The 21,118-nt window shown below is 45.1% G+C and overlaps 1 protein-coding gene across 10 annotated transcripts in view; it reads right to left on the bottom strand.

Moving 5' to 3' along the window:
- The window catches only part of HERC2 (HECT and RLD domain containing E3 ubiquitin protein ligase 2), a 618,496-nt gene that overhangs the window by 237,172 nt on the left and 360,206 nt on the right, over positions 1-21,118 (bottom strand). For 8 of the 10 annotated variants that reach the window (XM_063953293.1, XM_063953292.1, XM_063953291.1 and 5 more), the window contains 6 exons: positions 17,926-18,073; positions 16,897-17,093; positions 2,320-2,553; positions 1,988-2,126; positions 1,419-1,562; positions 1,125-1,267 (listed from right to left, as the gene is read on the bottom strand). In XM_063953293.1, coding sequence (XP_063809363.1) covers positions 1,125-1,267; positions 1,419-1,562; positions 1,988-2,126; positions 2,320-2,553; positions 16,897-17,093; positions 17,926-18,073 — 1,005 coding nt within the window. The remainder of the gene's footprint in view (positions 1-1,124; positions 1,268-1,418; positions 1,563-1,987; positions 2,127-2,319; positions 2,554-16,896; positions 17,094-17,925; positions 18,074-21,118) is intronic. The other 2 variants (XM_063953294.1, XM_063953297.1) reach the window with 1 other exon arrangement.

Here is a 21,118-nt window from a genome sequence, read left to right as displayed (position 1 = left end):
GAAAAGCCCCAGGGAACGCAGCAGTGTGGTGGCTAACCAGAGGCTGTGCAGAGTGGGACAAAGGGCTCATAGACGCCCATCTAGTCTAACCTAACACACTCAGAGGAAAAAAGAAAAGAAAAAACTTACTTGAAACTACTAGAAAAGTGCCTTCACTCCAAGGCACAAAAACTACACTGAGGTGCTGCTGGAGGTGAGAGGGGTTAGGAGTTCGTTTTTATATGTTTTAGGGTCAAACTCCATAGCCCACACTGTAACCCAGTAGTGATGGACGCATCAACCCCCAGAAGGATGAAAGAGGAAATGGTCAGGGCAACTCTTAAAAGGTGTGCAGTTAAAAAATCCCACATTGAAATTAGCCATTTTGGCAGAACACATCAGAGAGAAATCAAAATATCAGGCAGAGGAGCTTTAATCTTGCCTTCATCAGACAATATCTTATTGAGTTCTGATTCAGATAAGAATATCAGCCATACAAAAGGGACAGAGAGCATTCAAGGTGTGGAAGATCGATATCCTCAGCAGTCACATAACACACCCCATCTAGTGGTTCCTCCCCTCAGACATCTTCTAATAGATTGTGGAGAACGTTTTTGGACATGATGGTATCCATGTTAAGCCACAATGTGGAGCTCTCTGCTCAGGGAGAAACTAAAGACCCTTGCAGTATTTAAAGTGCCAACATTCTACAGGATACTCTGTATCACCATGATACAGTGCCCGCCAAGGAATTTGGCAAGGATTTTACTTACGTAAAGAAACTTTATAGGTTTTCAAGATTCCAATGGGCTAGAATATCACATTTAAAATATACCTAGAGAACAGAGTTGTAGTCACATAACAGTTCATGTCACTCCCTGCTACTGTTAATGGCCTCCACATTCCTCTATCACCTTTGGGTTAATTTCAAGATCACCACTTCAAAGCAAATTAGGAAAGACGTCTTTATTTTCTGGGATATTCATATCAAAAGTCCACTTGTTACTCAAATGTAAAAAAAAAAAAAAAATTTTTTTTCGATTTCACCATTTGTTGATATTTATACTGGTCAAAAACAAACAAACAGGCAAAACAGCTCACAAAATAATCAAACAAAATAAATAAAAAATAAAAAAGTAAATTACCTCTAATTCTTGCTTGTCAAATATTGCCTTAACTGGTGAAGGCTGTGTAGCAGCAATTAGCAACTGCTGTAATAGAATCATCGGAGGCTGCGGGCCCTCTGGAGACATATCGCCAAAGTCGGGAGTTAATGCAGCACCTTCATCTGAAAAAAGAAAAAAAAAAGGTATACATACATACAAACAAACTTAATTGTGCATGCCAATTGCAGTCACGGATAACCATTTTTAGAGGAATACGTTTCCTTCGGTGTGACCCCAAAATGCCACCCTGTGGAAAGGATTAGCAGTCCATACCAGTTGGAATCAGTCCTGTGTCCTGAACAGATGGCTGAGATAAGATCTGCCTCAATCGGTCTTGGTGAGAAAGAAGAGCCCAACCAGCTTTCAGTATGTAAAGTTTTAGCTGTTGACACCTCAAATGGTTAAGATCCACTTGGTCTAGAAAACAAAATAAATGCTGCAATGAATTATCATCATCCAGTTGTGACAGCTTCTAAACCTCTTGACCTGAAAAAACAAAAACACTTGCAGGAAGCAACATTTATTTCTCTCTGTAGCTCAAATCTAAGACAACCAACTTCTTTCAGTGCTGGTAGATTAACATCAAGCAAGTGAATAATCATTTCCAAATCTATATAAATCACTATGATTCTGAGAGTTCAAAGACATTTTACATTTTATAGTAAGTGGTAGAGGACAAGAAGACGCTATTCTACAAATCATCCCTATCAGAAAGAGCATATACTGTAGGTACTGTAAATGCACAACAATTTTCAATAATCATTTCACACATGCTGTGTCTTACAGAAGCATACTACTTAAGCTTATCCATTTCACCACAAAGATGCTTAAGTGGACTGTACCTGCAAGCCCCTGACTGAGAGACTTCTTGAGTCTGTGTTTTTCTAGCTTGCAACCTGCCAGGTTTACCAGCTGTGCCCAGACAGACAACATTGGATCAGTAAAAGGCAAATTGTTCACACAAAATGGCACCACGGGTAGCTAAGATAAAAAGAAAGAAAAAAATACAATACAACATTAAATATATATATATATATATATATATATATATATATATATATATATATATATATATATATATATATATATATGCGGAATAAGTTTTACATAGTAAAATATACCATTCACACTCGCATGTCAACAAGTCAAACATACCAAGGATGAGTCCACTTACTGGATGAAGATGATTTAAGGGGCAAATATGGCTTGTGCGCACATCATTGAACTGTACTGTGATTTTTCCTTTTGGAGTTATTCTGGTCACTGTGCCTTCTCCAAACTCATCGTGCACCACTTGGCCTCCGAGACGTAAGCGACTGTCTATGCCCCCTATAACAGCCAGTACTGCCATCAGGCTACCCACTTCAGGGCTTTCAGAATCAGGAAAGTAATCTTCCAACATAGCCTGCTAGAAGATAAACGTGAAATAGAAACAAATCATCATCTAGGTAAAAAAAAAAAAAAAAAAAAAAAAAAACTGGATTTTAATACCTACCAGTAAAGCCTTTTCTCCTAGTCCGTAGAGGATGCTGGGGTCCATTTCATGACCATGGGATATAGACTGTTCCGCAGGAGCCATGGGCACTTTAACACTTTTCAAGGGTGTGAACTGGCTCCTCCCTCTATGCCCCTCCTCCAGACCTCAGTTATAGGAACTGTGCCCAGGGAGACGGACATTTTGAGGAAAGGATTTACTTTTGTACTAATGGTGAGATTCATACCAGCTCACACCTCAACCATGCTGCACAACATGGCATTCAACATAACACGCCAACAGGCATGAACCATTTACAGCAACATGCTGAAAACAAATGTAACACACTTGTGTAACTAACTGAACAAAACTGCAGGTAAAGTACGCACTGGGTCGGGCGCCCAGCATCCTCTACGGACTAGGAGAAAATAATTTACCAGTAGGTATTAAAATCCTGTTTTCTCATACGTCCTAGAGAATGCTGGGGTCCATTTCATGACCATGGGGTTTATACCAAAGCTCCAGTACGGGCGGGAGAGTGCGGGTGACCCTGCAGCACCGATTGACCTGTTTGACCCTGATCAAGTAGCTGCTCGGCAAAGTTGCAATGCCGAGACCCCCCGGGCAGCCGCCCAGGACGAGCCCACCATCCTAGTAGAATGGGCTTTCACCGACGTAGGTAACGGCAATCCAGCTGTAGAATGAGCATGCTGAATCGTTCATCTGATCCAGCGCGCAATAGTCTGCTTAGAAGCAGGACACCCAACCTTGCTGGGAGCATACAGGACAAACAGAGCCTCTGTTTTCCGTAACAGAGCTGTTCTTGCGACATAAATCTTCAAAGCTCTAACCACATCTAGAGACTGACTCAGTGAAAGGGTCAGTAGCTACTATCACCACAATAGGTTGGTTTATGTGGAAGGACGAAACCACCTTTGGAAGAAATTGTTGACGAGTTCTTAACTCTGCCCTATCTTCATGGAAGATCAGGTAAGGGCTCTTGTGAGACAAGGCCCCCAACTCAGACACCCGCCTTGCGGATGCCAAGGCCAAAAGCATCACCACTTTCCAAGTGAGTAACTTCAATTCTATCTCCTGCAGAGGTTCAAACCAATCTGATTGAAGGATCTGCAACACCATATTAAGGTCCCATGGTGCCACTGGAGGCACAAATGGAGGCTGGATGTGAACCCCTTTCACGAACGTCTGAACTTCTGGAAAGGAGGCCATTTGTTTTTGAAAGAAAACTGATAAGGCCGAAATCTGGACCTTGATTGACCCCAATCTAAGGCTCGCATCCACACCAGCCTGCAGAAAATGTCCCAACTCAAACTCTTCCGTAGGAGCCTTCTTGGATTCACACCAAGACACATATTTTCTCCAAATACGGTGGTAATGTTTAGACGTTACTCCTTTCCTGGCCTGAATAAGAGTGGGGATGACTTCCTTGGGAATACCCTTTCGGGCTAGGATCCGGCGCTCAACAGCCATGCCGTCAAACGTAGCCGCGGTAAGTCTTGATACACACACGACCTCTGCTGTAGTAGGTCCTCTCGAGGAGGAAGAGGCCGAGGATCTTCTATGAGTGTGGTTGTGCACGTGTGTGACATGTCAGTGGCAGGGAATCTCTTCCTCTGTGGAAGACATGTTAGAGACACAGAGGTGTAATATGACACAGAGAGCCGGACTGGGTGAAAGGTTACATGATAGTGTGAATCACTACTGAATCTCATACAGAAAACTGAATATAATCTGTTGAAGATGTGATTTTTAATAGTTCTGCCTTTCATCCACAGGGACCACTCTGGGTCACATACAAATTTGCACAAGTAGTACAAACTAATACCGACACGGACTCTGTTTCCTGTGTCTACAATAGTGATTCCAGGGGAATAGGTCCTAAGTTAGCAAAAAAGCATTCAAAACATGTTTTAGCTATAAAGGTGGTGTTAGAAGTTACGAAGCCCCTCTTTTACCACAAGGAGAGGGTTTACTTTAGTAAAGAAATAATGTAATTTTCCCTCCACCTCAGGAGTTGAGCAGTCTCTTGGAGGGAGTCTGATTTAACCTGAAAAGAAATTTCAGATTCCCAAAAGGAATTCAGGCAGCTTACCTGAAGATCTGGATACCAAGCCCTCCTTGGCCAGTCTGGGGCAATGAAGATTGCTTGAACTCTTGTTCTTATTATTATTTTGAGAACTTTTGGAATCAATGGAAGTGGAGGGAAAACATATACCGACCAAAACACCCACTGGGTCACCAGTGCATCCACTGCTATTGCTTGAGGGTCTCTCGACCTGGAACAATATCTCTGAAGCTTCTTGTTTAGATGAGATGCCATCATGTCTACTTGAGGAACTCCCCAAAGACCTGTCAACTCCGTGAAGACTTCTTGGTGGAGGCCTCACTCTCCTGTATGGAGATCGTGTCTGCTGAGGAAGTCGGCTTCCCAGTTGTCCACTCCCGGAATGAAAATTGCTGACAGAGCTCTTACATGTCTTTCTGCCCAGAGGAGAATCCTCGTCACCTCTGCCATTGCCGCTCTGCTTTTCGTTCCGCCTTGCCTGTTTATGTACGCGACTGCTGTTACATTGTCCGACTGAGTCTGCACGGGATGATCTTGAAGATGATGTACCGCTTGTAGAAGGCCGTTGTAAATGGCTCTCAATTCCAGAACATTTATGTGAAGGCAGGCTTCCTGACTTTACCATTTTCCATGGAAGCTTTCCCCCTGTGTGACAGCTCCCCAGCCTCGGAGACTTGCATCCGTGGTTATTAGGACCCAGTCGTGAATCCCAAACCTGCGTCCCTCTAGTAGGTGAGAACTGTGTAGCCACCACAGGAGCGAAATCCTGGCTTTGGGGGACAGGATTATTCCGGTGCATGTGTAGGTGGGATCCGGACTACTTGTCCAACAAGTCCCACTGGAATACTCTGGCATGAAATCGGCCAAACTGTATGGCCTCGTAGGCCGCTACCATTTTCCACAACAACCGAATGCATTGATGGTTTCAATATTTGTTTGACCATTTTCTGGATTTCCAGAGCCTTTTCCACTGGAAGAAATACTCTCCGTACTTCTGTGTCCAGAATCATCCCTAAAAAGGACAATCTTGTCATCGGTTCCAACTGCGACTTTGGAAAATTCATGATCCAACCGTGTTGTTGGACTATTGACAGGGAGAGTGTGATGTTCTGCACCAACTGTTCCCTGGATCTCGCTTTTATCAGTAGATCGTCCAGATAAGGATTATATTGACTCCTTTTTGACGGAGGACCATCATCTCCGCCATCACCTTGGTGAATACCCTCGGTGCCGTGGGGAGCCCAAACGGCAACGTCTGGAACTGGTAACGGCAATCCTGTACTGCGAATCTCAGATAAGCTTAGTGAGGACTATAAATGGGAACATGCAAGTAAGCATCCTTTATGTCTACTGACACCATGAAGTCCCCCTCCTCCAGACTGGAAATCACTACCCTCAGGAATTCCATCTTGAACTTGAACCTTTTCAGGTAGAGATTCAGATTTTTCAGGTTTAAAATCGGTCTGACCGAGCCGTCCGGCTTCGGAACTACGAAGAGGCTTGAATAAAAACCTTCTCCTTGCTGTGACAAGGGTACCAGGACAATGACCTGATCCTGACATAATTTTTGAATTGCCGTTGTTACTGCCTCTCTTTCTGGAAGAGAAGCTGGCAAGGTCGATTTGAAAAATCGGCATGGGTGGACATCTTGAAACTCTAGTTTGTACCCATGGGACACTATTTGTAAGACCCATGGGTCCAGGCCAGATTGAATCCAGATTTGGCTGAAAAGTTTCAGATGTGCTCCCACCCGAGCAGACTCCCGCAAGGGAGTCCCAGCGTCATGCTGCAGATTTGGCAAAAGCAGGGCTGGACTTCTGCTCCTGCAATCCGGGAGACGCTGCGGATTTCTTTCCTTTTCCCCTTCCCCTACCTGCAAAAAAGGGGGAACCTTTGGCCTTTTTGTATTTGTTGGCCGAAAGGACTGCATGTGAGAATCATGTGTCTTTTTCGCCGGTGTAGGAGCATAAGGCTAGAATGTTGACTTACCTGCGGTAGCCGCCGTGACTAACGCATCCAGCCCATCACCAAACAAGGCCTCACCTTTATACGGGAGAGCCTCCATATTTCTTTTGGAATCTGCATCAGCATTCCACTGGCGAATACACAACGTCCTCCGAGCCGATACTGCCATGGTAGCGGTTCTTAATCCCAAGAGACCAATATATTTCATGGTTTCTAGTACGTACGCAGCAGCGTCTTTGATATGACATAACGTTAGGAGTATCTCGTATCCATCTATTGTGTCAATGTCTAATGACAAGTTTTCTGACCACTTCTCAATAGCACTACTTACCCACGCACAGACAATGGTAGGCCTGAGTAGTGTCCCATTGGCCACATAAATAGATCCCCTCACTCACTTGTGCCTGTCGGCTCCTTAAGTGAAGCCATTCCAGGCGCAGGGAGAAACACCTTTTCCCTTAAGACAGGCCCCTGTCTAAAATGCGGGGTGACTCCCACCTTTTGGAAAAAGGTAAGCTGCCTGAATTCCTTTTGGGAATCTGAAATTTCTTTTCAGGTTAAATCAGACTCCCTCCAAGAGACTGCTCAACTCCTGAGGTGGAGGGAAAATTACATTATTTCTTTACTAAAGTAAACCCTCTCCTTGTGGTAAAAGAGGGGCTTCGTAACTTCTAACACCACCTTTATAGCTAAAACATGTTTTGAATGCTTTTTTGCTAACTTAGGACCTATTCCCCTGGAATCACTATTGTAGACACAGGAAACAGAGTCCGTGTCGGTATTAGTTTGTACTACTTGTGCAAATTTGTATGTGACCCAGAGTGGTCCCTGTGGATGAAAGGCAGAACTATTAAAAATCACATCTTCAACAGATTATATTCAGTTTTCTGTATGAGATTCAGTAGTGATTCACACTATCATGTAACCTTTCACCCAGTCCGGCTCTCTGTGTCATATTACACCTCTGTGTCTCTAACATGTCTTCCACAGAGGAAGAGATTCCCTGCCACTGACATGTCACACACGTGCACAACCACACCACAGACACTCCAGGACTTATAGGGGACAGACCCACAATAAAATCTGTCAGAGGGACACAGATAGGATTTGCCAGTTCACAACCCAGCGCCAGTACCACAATGTCTGTGAACACAAAATGCCCACTGACATGCAGCGCTTTTATAATGCAAATCACACAATTATATAGCACCAAATTTACTGTGGCCCCCCGTTTTGCACCCTGATACTTGTTCAGTAGTGGAGGAGGACCAGCGTAGTCTCTGCAGCCTGAGGAGAGAGAGAAAATGGCGCTGAGCAGTGTGCTGGCTGACTGAGGGGGAAGCTCCACTCTTCAATGGCGTGTTTCTCCTCAGCTTTTATGAGGTAATTTTTTATACTGGCGGGGGTAGGACTGTGCCTCAGCAACTTATGCCCCTTATTTATGCCAGTTTCCATAGGTTTCATGCTGCCCAGGGCGCCCCCCCCCCCCCCCCTGCACCCTGCAGTGCCTGTGTATGTGTGGGCAACATGGCATGCTGCGCTCTCGCCAGCCACACGGTACCTTTAGCCATCACTTTCTTGATTGAAGATCTGTCTTCTAACACTCACCTGTCTTCTGACTTCTGGTTCTGTGAGGGGGGTGACTGCGTACTGTGGGAGTGAGCATCTAGGCACGGCTAGCGTTCAGTTCCCTTCAGGAGCCAGAAGCAGAGCCATGAAACTCTTTAGGAAGTTGGTTCCTACTTCTGCCCCCTCAGTCCCACGAAGCTGGGAGACTGTTGCTAGCAGTTCTCCCTGAAAATAAAAAACCTAACATAAGTCTTTTCAGAGAAACTCAGTAGAGCTCCTCTGGAGTGCATCCAGTCTGCTTGGGCACATTTCTAAAACTGAGGTCTGGAGGAGGGGCATAGAGGGAGGAGCCAGTTCACACCCTTTTAAAGTCTTAAAGTGCCCATGGCTCCTGCGGAACAGTCTATGGTCCATGGTCATGAAATGGACCACAGCATCCTCTAGGACGTATGAGAAAAACCAGTACTTCTAGGAAACTAATCAACATTTAACAGAATGAAAGTAAAATATTACTTGCATCTTAAATGTTAAAATTTATATAAAAATGCTTGCAAGAAGTAGCAAAATAAAATACAGGCAAAAACATAACCACTGAGTACCTACAGCATAACAGATAGGAGCTGGTGCTTAACTTAGAAATGAAACATTCACCTTACTGTTAAACACCACAAACCTATTTTACCTAAATATATACAATTTTCTGTTATCTTACAGCAGTGTTTCCAAACCTCAGTCCTCAAGCCACACTAACCGTCAAGTTTGAGGGACAGCTATACTTCAGCACAGGTGACTTAATTTGTACCTCAGTTACTTTGTTTTCTGTGCTCAAGCATGGACATCCTCAAAATCTGGACTATTAGTGGGCCGGATTCAGATGTGGATGGAGCGGCTGTCGCTGCTGCTTACATGGAAGCAGCAGTTATAGCACTAATAATAATATACAACAGGAGGCATCACGTCTCCTGCTTGAGATAACCTGTAGCGCCATAAACCAGCTGGGTGACTGATGGGGTCGTGCAAGCAAGCCACCGCTGACACAACGAAGAGGCCAGGAAATCTCAGTCTTCCAGAGGTCCTGGCCTCGTCACACATGATCCTTAGAACTTGAATTAGTGCTAATAACTTCCTCCTTTGGAAGCATTTAATACAGTGGATCTAAAGATTCATACTTTGGAAAAAACAGTTTTTCCCTGGTTATTTCCACGGCCGGGAGTGAGTCGGAGCAGTTTTGCCACTCTCCTTATCTGATTTCTCAAGAGTATAATCAATTCAAGTTAAATCCATTATTTAGCATAAGGTGGTTTCTATGTACAGCTTGAATCAGGAAATTATTGATTCTGCATTGGGTCAGAATCAGTTGAGAGAAAATGAGATTGCTAAGTGGTTGTAGTTCCATCGAAGAAAAAAGTTAAAAGGATAAGAGTTTAAGAATTCTGACCATTACTTCTCTTTAAAAAAAAAGAAAAAAGAGGTTGGCTTGCCACTAAACTATAAATATAGCTAAACTTATAAAATAAGCTAGCTGTGTCACTTCTGTAACTCACCAGGTTTACATAGTGGCAGGGAAAAGTGAAGGCACAGACCGAGCAGCTGTGCCATGTGCAAAAAAAATTATAACAGATGCTCACCAAGGAGCACCCATTAATGGAGCTGAAACATACCAAAACAGGAATACCTAATCCTTTCATATAGAAACCTTATAATACTAGGGAACTGGTATTTTCTCAGGAATATGTGGGGGGAAATCATATCATAAGTTAGCATGCCATACAACCAGTAAAACACACTGGCTTGAAGAGGGATGCATTTTGACCAATTTAGTCTATGTCATGGCACCAAAGTTGTGCTTTAGTACAGGTTGAGTATCCCATACCCAAATATTCCGAAATACGGAATATTCCGAAATACGGACCTTTTTGAGTGAGAGTGAGATAGTGAAACCTTTGTTTTTTGATGGCTCAATGTACACAAACTTTGTTTAATACACAAAGTTATTAAAAATATTGTATTGAATGACCCTCAGGCTGTGTGTATAAGGTGTATATGAAACATAAATGAATTGTGTGAATGTAGATACACTTTGTTTAATGCACAAAGTTATAAAAAATATTGGCTAAAATGACCTTCAGGCTGTGTGTATAAGGTGTATATGTAACATAAATGCATTCTGTGCTTAGATTTAGGTCCCATCACCATGATATCTCATTATGTTAGGCAATTATTCCAAAATACGGAAAAATCCCATATCCAAAATACCTCTGGTCCCAAGCATTTTGGATAAGGGAGACTCAACCTGTATACTGTTTTGGATCCAACATCCGCTTTGGCCAAAAGGTGCAATGCACTACAAACTGTAAACATTCCTATAGGAGCAGCTTAAAGAGGTCTTCATAGTCCAGGGTCCCCCAAAGGATGAAAGAAAAATATGTGTAAATAAGAATTTACTTACCGATAATTCTATTTCTCGGAGTCCGTAGTGGATGCTGGGGTTCCTGAAAGGACCATGGGGAATAGCGGCTCCGCAGGAGACAGGGCACAAAAAGTAAAGCTTTAGGATCAGGTGGTGTGCACTGGCTCCTCCCCCTATGACCCTCCTCCAAGCCTCAGTTAGGATACTGTGCCCGGACGAGCGTACACAATAAGGAAGGATTTATGAATCCCGGGTAAGACTCATACCAGCCACACCAATCACACTGTACAACCTGTGATCTGAACCCAGTTAACAGTATGATAACAGCGGAGCCTCTGAAAAGATGGCTCACAACAAATAATAACCCGATTTTTGTAACTATGTACAAGTAATGCAGATAATCCGCACTTGGGATGGGCGCCCAGCATCCACTACGGACTCCGAGAAATAGAATTATCGGTAAGTAAATTCTTATTTTCTCTATCGTCCTAGTGGATGCTGGGGTTCCTGAAAGGACCATGGGGATTATACCAAAGCTCCCAAACGGGCGGGAGAGTGCGGATGACTCTGCAGCACCGAATGAGAGAACTCCAGGTCCTCCTTAGCCAGGGTATCAAATTTGTAGGATTTTACAAACGTGTTTGCCCCTGACTAAATAGCCGCTCGGCAAAGTTGTAAAGCCGAGACCCCTCGGGCAGCCGCCCAAGATGAGCCCACCTTCCTTGTGGAATGGGCATTTACATATTTTGGCTGTGGCAGGCCTGCCACAGAATGTGCAAGCTGAATTGTATTACACATCCAACTAGCAAAAGTCTGCTTAGAAGCAAGAGCACCCAGTTTGTTGGGTGCATACAGGATAACAGCAAGTCAGTTTTCCTGACTCCAGCCGTCCTGGAACCTATATTTTCAGGGCCCTGACCACATCTAGCAACTTGGAGTCCTCCAAGTCCCTAGTAGGCGCAAGACACCACAATAAGCTGGTTCAGGTGAAACACTGACACCACCTTAGGGAGAGAACTGGGGACGAGTCCGCAGCTCTGCCCTGTCCGAATGGACAAACAGATATGGGCTTTTTTGAGAAAAAAACCACCAATTTGACACTCGCCTGGTCCAGGCCAGGTCCAAGAGCATGTTCACTTTTCATGTGAGATGCTTCAAATCCACAGATTTGACTGGTTTTAAACCAATGTGTTTTGAGGAATCCCAGAACTACGTTGAGATCCCACAGTGCCACTGGAGGCACAAAAGGGGGTTGTATATGCAATACTCCCTTGACAAACTTCTGGACTTCAGGAACTGAAGCCAATTCTTTCTGGAAGAAAAATCGACAGGGCCGAAATTTGAACCTTAATGGACCCCAATTTGAGGCCCATAGACACTCCTGTTTGCAGGAAATGCAGGAATCGACCGAGTTGAAATTTCTTCGTGGGGCCTTCCTGGCCTCACACCACGCAACATATTTTCGCCACATGTGGTGATAATGTTGTGCGGTCACCTCCTTTCTGGCTTTGACCAGAGTAGGAATGACCTCTTCCTGAATGCCTTTTCCCTTAGGATCCGGCGTTCCACCGCCATGCCGTCAAACGCAGCTGCGGTAAGTCTTGGAACAGACATGGTACTTGCTGAAACAAGTCCCTTCTTAGCGGCAGAGGCCATAAGTCCTCTGTGAGCATCTCTTGAAGTTCCGGGTACCAAGTCCTTCTTGGCCAATCCGGAGCCATGAGTATAGTTCTTACTCCTCTACGTCTTATAATTCTCAGTACCTTAGGTATGAAAAGCAGAGGATGGAACACATACACCGACTGGTACACCCACGGTGTTACCAGAACGTCCACAGCTATTGCCTGAGGGTCTCTTAACCTGGCGCAATACCTGTCCCGTTTTTTGTTCAGACGGGACGCCATCATGTCCACCTTTGGTAATTCCCAACGGTTTACAATCATGTGGAAAACTTCCCCATGAAGTTCCCACTCTGCCGGGTGGAGGTCGTGCCTACTGAGGAAGTCTGCTTCCCAGTTTCCATTCCCGGAATGAAACACTGCTGACAGTGCTATCACATGATTTTCCGCCCAGCGAAAAGTCCTTGCAGTTTTTGCCACTGCCCTCCTGCTTCTTGTGCCGCCCTGTCTATTTACGTGGGCGACTGCCGTGATGTTTTATCCCACTGGATCAATACCGGCTGACCTTGAAGCAGAGGTCTTGCTAAGCTTAGAGCATTATAAATTTACCCTTAGCTATATTTATGTGGAGAAAAGTCTCCAGACTTGATCACACTCCCTGGAAATTTTTTCCTTGTGGGACTGCTCCCCAGCCTCTCGGGTTGGCCTCCGTGGTCACCAACATCCAAAACTGAATGCCGAATCTGCGGCCCTCTAGAAGATGAGCACTCTGTAACCACCACAGGAGAGACACCCTTGTCCTTGGATATAGGGTTATCCGCTGATGCATCTGAAGATGCGATCCGGACCATTTGTCCAGCAGATCCCACTGAAAAGTTCTTGCATGAAATCTGCCGACTGGAATTGCTTCGAAGGAAGTCACCATTTTTTTTACCATGGCCCTTGTGCAATGATGCACTGATTTTAGGAGGTTCCTGACTAGCTCGGATAACTCCCTGGCTTTCTCTTCCGGGAGAAACACCTTTTTCTGGACTGTGTCCAGAATCATCCCTAAGCACAGGAGACTTGTTGTCGGGATCAGCTGCGATTTTGGAATATTTAGAATCCACCCCTGCTGTTGTAACAGTATCCGAGATAGTGCTACTCCGACCTCCAACTGTTCCCTGGACTTTGCCCTTATCAGGAGATCGTCCAAGTAAGGGATAATTAAGACGCCTTTTCTTCGAAGAAGAACCATCATTTCGGCCATTACCTTGGTAAAGACCCGGGGTGCCGTGGACAATCCAAACGGCAGCGTCTGAAACTGATAGTGACAGTTCTGTACCACGAACCTGAGGTACCCTTAGTGATAAGGGCAAATTTGGGACATGGAGGTAAGCATCCCTGATGTCTCGGGACACCATATAGTCCCCTTCTTCCCGGTTCGTTATCACTGCTCTGAGTGACTCCATCTTGATTTGAACCTTTGTAAGTGTTCAAATTTTTTTAGATTTAGAATAGGTCTCACCTAGCCTTCTGGCTTCAGTACCACAATATAGTGTGGAATAATACCCCTTTTCTTGTTGTAGGAGGGGTAATTTAATTATCACCTGCTGGGAATACAGCTCGTGAATTGTTTCCCATACTGCCTCCTTGTCGGAGGGAGACCTTGGTAAAGCAGACTTCAGGAGCCTGCGCAGGGGAAACGTCTCGACATTCCAATCTGTACCCCTGGAATACTACTTGTAGGATCCAGGGGTCCTGTACGGTCTCAGCGTCATGCTGAGAGCTTGTCAGAAGCGGTGGAACGCTTCTGTTCCTGGGAATGGGCTGCCTGCTGCAGTCTTCTTCCCTTTCCTCTATCCCTGGGCAGATATGACTCTTATAGGGACGAAAGGACTGAAGCTGAAAAGACGGTGTCTTTTTCTGCAGAGATGTGACTTAGGGTAAAAACGGTGGATTTTCCAGCAGTTGCCGTGGCCACCAGGTCCGATGGACCGACCCCAAATAACTCCTCTTCCTTTATACGGCAATACACCTTTGTGCCGTTTGGAATCTGCATCACCTGACCACTGTCGTGTCCATAAACATCTTCTGGCAGATATGGACATCGCACTTACTCTTGATGCCAGAGTGCAAATATCCCTCTGTGCATCTCGCATATATAGAAATGCATCCTTAAATGCTCTATAGTCAATAAAATACTGTCCCTGTCAAGGGTATCAATATTTTTAGTCAGGGAATCCGACCAAGCCACCCCAGCTCTGCACATCCAGGCTGAGGCGATCGCTGGTCGCAGTATAACACCAGTATGTGTGTATATACTTTTTATGATATTTTCCAGCCTCCTGTCAGCTGGCTCCTTGAGGACGGCCCTATCTATAGACGGTACCGCCACTTGTTCTGATAAGCGTGTGAGCGCCTTATCCACCCTAAGGGGTGTTTCCCAACGCGCCCTAACTTCTGGCGGGAAAGGGTATACCGCCCATATTTTCTATCGGGGGGAACCCACGCATCATCACACACTTCATTTAATTTATCTGATTCAGGAAAAACTACGGTAGTTTTTTCACATCCCACATAATACCCTCTTTTGTGGTACTTGTAGTATCAGAAATATGTAACACCTCCTTCATTGCCCTTAACGTGTGGCCCTAATAAGGAATACGTTTGTTTATTCACCGTCGACACTGGATTCAGTGTCCCTGTCTGTGTCTGTGTCGACCGACTAAAGTAAACGGGCGTTTTAAAACCCCTGACGGTGTTTTTGAGACGTCTGGACCGGTACTAATTGTTTGTCGGCCGTCTCATGTCGTCAACCGACCTTGGCGCGTGTTGACATTATCACGTAATTCCCTAAATAAGCCATCCATTCCGGTGTCGACTCCCTAGAGAGTGACATCACCATTACAGGCAATTGCTCCGCCTCCTCACCAACATCGTCCTCATACATGTCGACACACACGTACCGACACACAGCACACACACAGGGAATGCTCTGATAGAGGACAGGACCTACTAGCCCTTTGGAGAGACAGAGGGAGAGTTTGCCAGCACACACCAAAAACGCTATAATTATATAGGGACAACCTTATATAAGTGTTTTCCCTTATAGCATCTTTTTTATATATTTCTAACGCCAAATTAGTGCCCCCCCTCTCTGTTTTAACCCTGTTTCTGTAGTGCAGTGCAGGGGAGAGCCTGGGAGCCTTCCCTCCAGCCTTTCTGTGAGGGAAAATGGCGCTGTGTGCTGAGGAGATAGGCCCCGCCCCTTTTTCGGCGGCCTCGTCTCCCGCTCTTAACGGATTCTGGCAGGGGTTAAATATCTCCATATAGCCCCCGGAGGCTATATGTGAGGTATTTTTAGCCAAAAATAGGTTTTCATTGCCTCCCAGGGCGCCCCCCTCCCAGCGCCCTGCACCCTCAGTGACTGCCGTGTGAAGTGTGCTGAGAGGAAATGGCGCACAGCTGCAGTGCTGTGCGCTACCTTAAGAAGACTGAGGAGTCTTCATGCCGCCGATTCTGGACCTTCTTCTTGTTTCAGCATCTGCAAGGGGGCCGGCGGCGAGGCTCCGGTGACCATCCAGGCTGTACCTGTGATCATCCCTCTGGAGCTAATGTCCAGTAGCCAAAGAAGCCAATCCATCCTGCACGCAGGTGAGTTCACTTCTTCTCCCCTAAGTCCCTCGTTGCAGTGATCCTGTTGCCAGCAGGACTCACTGTAAAATAAAAAACCTAAGCTAAACTTTTCTAAGCAGCTCTTTAGGAGAGCCACCTAGATTGCACCCTTCTCGGCCGGGCACAAAAATCTAACTGAGGCTTGGAGGAGGGTCATAGGGGGAGGAGCCAGTGCACACCACCTGATCCTAAAGCTTTACTTTTTGTGCCCTGTCTCCTGCGGAGCCGCTATTCCCCATGGTCCTTTCAGGAACCCCAGCATCCACTAGGACGATAGAGAAAAATAGTTTTCTCTCAGTCCATTGGCATACACGGAGTGCCCACACTCTAGTTCTACTATTACAATTAAATGGTCTTTTTTCAGAAATGATGTAATTTTTCCACTTGGTTTGAAACACGACAGAGATGCCTGTAGAAAATATTTGAGTGCCAAAGCCCTAAAGAGTGCCTATACCCATGGACTAGTGTCCCACAATGAAATCAGAGAAAAAGATTTGACAGAAGTATAGAACACCAGTTATTTAGTAGGCTGGAATAAGGCATTTATGGAAGTTCCTGAAAAGCACAGAACAAAGTGTTACAGGCAGTTAATGCAAGGGCAAAGCATTTACAATAAATGTAATTTCAGCATTTATAAACGTGGAACACTTTTCAGTGCATATGTTGTATTAAAGCATAGCTATCTGCTAACACATACAAAAGGAAATGTAACAAGGTGATAGAATCAGAAAGTGAGAAATTTTGGTCAAATTCTCCTGTTTTTATAAAGTGGCAATCATTTACATAGCAAAATCAGCCTGGTTTTGCCATGTAAATAATTGCCACTTTAAAAAAACAGGAGAATTTTACCAAAATCTCTCACTTTCTGATTCTCACACCTTATTACATTTCCCCCATAGTGTTTATGGCAAATTTAGAATGTTAAAATTTAGTAAACAGATTTTTACATTTTATTCATCTCTTCTACATACCACATCAAAGCGTTTTCCTTCGAAAATACTGGTGACAGAATTTAGCTGGGAATTAATGTACTTGTTGATGAGGTTATTCCATTGATTCAACGAATGAAGAGTACGTAGTAGTGCTACAATCTCCTCTGCTAAAGTGCTGCTGTGAGTTGCAGTCAAGGATGCCTGTGGTCGTGCTTTCCTCCTCCTCAAAGTGGATTCTAGAGAAACAGTGTGATTACAACTAAGTAGGCCAATCCCGGGCCGTTTTTTCAATCCCAGGAGTCGGGATTGGAAAACGCTCAATCCTGGGATTGCAGTAGGGATTAGTGCAGGGAATAGGGAGAGTGGATGTGGAGGGCAATGGAGAAGGATGTAGGGAGCAGGGTGGCTGTAGGGAGCAGCGCTGGAGGGTGGGTGTAGTTTGGGAAGCAGCGTGGGAAGGAAGCTATAGGGAGCAGCGTTGGAGGGTTGATATAGGTAGCGACGCAGGAGGGAAGCTGCATGGAGCAGCGCTGGAGGGTGGGTGTAGGAAGCACTGCAGTAAGGGAAGGAGGGTGTAAGTAATACTAATTACTATTACGCAGGAGGCAGCCATGGACACACGCTGAACGAACTGGCAGCCTTTCAAATTGTAGCGCTGGCCGCTAGCCAGTCAGAACGGGCAGTCCGGTAGCCATTCACGAGCCGCTGCTGCGGCCGCTTGCTTGATTGGCTGCCGGTCCGCCAGCTCTGATTGACTGGCGGCCGGCGCTACATTTGAAATACCAAAAGCGCATTCAGTGTATACAGCGCTACACTTTCAAAGACCGCCAACGCGTTCAGTGTGTCTCCATGGCTGCCGCCCGCCTAGTAGTGGTAGTAAGTATTACTTACACCCACCGTACCTCACTGCACATGCGCAATCTAATCCCATGAATCCTGGGATTGGAAGCTCCAATCCCAGGATTCAAATCCAGGCATTTTTGGGCCAGAATCCTGGGATTGGCCTCCCTAATTACAACCCATAAATGTCTGAAATGCATTGGTCTACTAATTCTGAAAACTACTTACCTCTAAGAAGGGGTATGTCTGAAGAGCAAGTGCTGAGCAAGCTACCCAAAAATCCAAAGAGCTTTTCAACAAGAAGTTTCATTTCTCCTGACCTTTCATTTTTGTCCCATGAAGGAAGGACTGCTTGTAATAAACGAATGGCAAGTATCTAGGCAACAGAAAATAAAATTATAAGTAGTATGAATAAACCATTCGACAGCATGATACAAAATGTCCTTGAAAAGAACTATGAATAAACTTTTTTTTTTTGCAGTAAAACATTAAAAAGCCCTTATGTACAGAATCTTTGGTTTTATATGGAAACAAAACAGTACTAGTGAGGAAGCTCTGAAAGTATCTGCAAGAGACAACAAAAAGCTGTAATCAAACCCAAGGTAAGTATATTGGTGTAGGTGTGGTATAGAAGATAGACCATTAAAAGATAGACAGTCATTAGATCGACCCTATATGGTCGACAGTCAAAAGGTCGACACACAAAAAAATGGCTTCTGTATTTTTAAATATTTTTTTAAGCCAAATTTGTTGAAATGCATCCCCTCATGTGCACCCTTCACTCGCCACGCTTCGGGCTCAGTGGCTCGCCCACAAGGTTAACAAAAGGTAATAGTTTGTGATATGGATAGTAAATGAGACAAAAGTAATAAAAGCATGAAAAAACCTTACAAGATAGGTGTCGACCTTTTAAACCTGTCGACATTTTGATCCTAATAACCTAATGATTATCTTTTAACCGTCTATCTATACATTGGACCCCTATTGGTGCAGCTAACCACACAAATTGGGCAAAAATTGATCTTCTCAAAAAATGTCAGATCACACTGGCATCTATCTGTAGACATGAACAAATCTGAATGTTTCTTTCATAGGTAAACATTCTAATTCATCTTGACATTGTGGGACATTTCTACAGATTAAAAAAAAAAAAGTACACACACCAACAACACAGGTGACACCATACAATCCTTTCTTGATCCTAGTATATTCTAGTTAAAAAACAAATATATTTTAAATTACTTAAACTTGGCACGGATGCTCCAGACAACCACTACAGTAGGTTTAACATCCTGCCTTAGAACATCCAAATACTTTCAGATTTTATATTCTGAGAGTTTACCCCATAATGATTAATTTTGTGACCACATTCCGAATAAGGTTTTTGAGATAGTTGGAAAAATAAGAATTTACTTACCGATAATTCTATTTCTCTGACGTCCTAGTGGATGCTGGGAACTCCGAAAGGACCATGGGGATTATACCAAAGCTCCCAAACGGGCGGGAGAGTGCGGAGGACTCTGCAGCACCGAATGAGAGAACTCCAGGTCCTCCTCAGCCGGGGTATCAAATTTGTAGAATTTAGCAAACGTGTTTGCCCCTGACCAAGTAGCTGCTCGGCAAAGTTGTAAAGCCGAGACCCCTCGGGCAGCCGCCCAAGATGAGCCCATCTTCCTTGTGGAGTGGGCATTTACAGATTTTTGGCTGTGACAGGCCTGCCACAGAATGTGCAAGCTGAATTGTACTACAAATCCAACGAGCAATAGTCTGCTTAGAAGCAGGAGCACCCAGTTTGTTGGGTGCATACAGGATAAACAGCGAGTCAGATTTTCTGACTCCAGCCGTCCTGGAAACATATTTTCAGGGCCTTGACAACGTCTAGCAACTTGGAGTCCTCCAAGTCCCTAGTAGCCGCAGGCACCACAATAGGTTGGTTCAGGTGAAACGCTGAAACCACCTTAGGGAGAAACTGAGGACGAGTCCTCAATTCCGCCCTGTCCGAAAGGAAAATCAGATAAGGGCTTTTACAGGATAAAGCCGCCAATTCTGACACGCGCCTGGCCCAGGCCAGGGCCAACAGCATGACCACTTTCCATGTGAGATATTTTAACTCCACAGATTTAAGTGGTTCAAACCAATGTGACTTTTGGAAACCAAAAACTACATTGAGATCCAAAGGTGCCACTGGAGGCACAAAAGGAGGCTGTATATGCAGTACCCCTTTTACAACGTCTGAACTTCAGGGACTGAAGCTAGTTCTTTTGGAAGAAAATTGACAGGGCCGAAATTTGAACCTTAATGGACCCCAATTTCAGGCCCATAGACACTCCTGTTTGCAGGAAATGTAGGAATCAACCCAGTTGAATTTCCTCCGTCGGGCCTTACTGGCCTCGCACCACGCAACATATTTTCGCCAAATGCGGTGATAATGTTTTGCGGTTACATCCTTCCTGGGTTTGATCAGGATAGGGATGACTTCATCCGGAATGCCTTTTTTCCTTCAGGATCCGGCGTTCAAACCGCCATGCCGTCAAACGCAGCCGCGGTTCTTGGAACAGACAGGGTCCTTGCTGGAGCAGGTCCCTTCTTAGAGGTAGAGGCCACGGATCCTCCGTGAGCATCTCTTGAAGTTCCGGTTACCAAGTCCTTCTTGGCCAATCCGGAGCCACGAATATAGTGCTTACTCCTCTCCATCTTATCAATCTCAGTACCTTGGGTATGAGAGGCAGATGAGGGAACACATACACTGACTGGTACACCCACGGTGTTACCAGAGCGTCTACAGCTATTGCCTGAAGGTCCCTTGACCTGGCGCAATACCTGTCGAGTTTTTCCCAACGGTTTATAATCATGTGGAAGACTTCTAGGTGAAGTCCCCACTCTCCCGGGTGGAGGTCGTGTCTGCTGAGGAAGTCTGCTTCCCAGTTGTCCACTCCCGGAATTGCTGACAGTGCTATCACATGATTTTCCGCCCAGCGAAGAATCCTTGCAGCTTCTGCCATTGCCCTCCTGCTTCTTGTGCCACCCTGTCTGTTTACGTGGGTGACTGCCGTGATGTTGTCCGACTGGATCAACACCGGCTGACCTTGAAGCAGAGGTCTTGCTAAGCTTAGAGCATTGTAAATGGCCCTTAGCTTCAGGATATTTATGTGAAGTGATGTCTCCAGGCTTGACCATAAGCCCTGGAAATTCCTTCTCTGTGTGACTGCTCCCCAGCCTCGTAGGCTGGCATCCGTGGTCACCAGGACCCAGTCCTGAATGCCGAATCTGCGGCCCTCTAGAAGATGAGCACTCTGCAACCAACACAGGAGGGACACCCTTGTTCTTGGTGACAGGGTTATCCGCTGATGCATCTGAAGATGCGACCCGGACCATTTGTCCAGCAGGTCCCACTGGAAAGTTCTTGCGTGGAATCTGCCAA

Source organism: Pseudophryne corroboree, chromosome 2 (genome assembly GCF_028390025.1).
Source record: "Pseudophryne corroboree isolate aPseCor3 chromosome 2, aPseCor3.hap2, whole genome shotgun sequence".
Taxonomy (NCBI): domain Eukaryota; kingdom Metazoa; phylum Chordata; class Amphibia; order Anura; family Myobatrachidae; genus Pseudophryne; species Pseudophryne corroboree.
The sequence above is the reverse complement of the archived record's forward strand: the minus strand, read 5'-3'. Positions and strand labels throughout refer to the sequence as shown.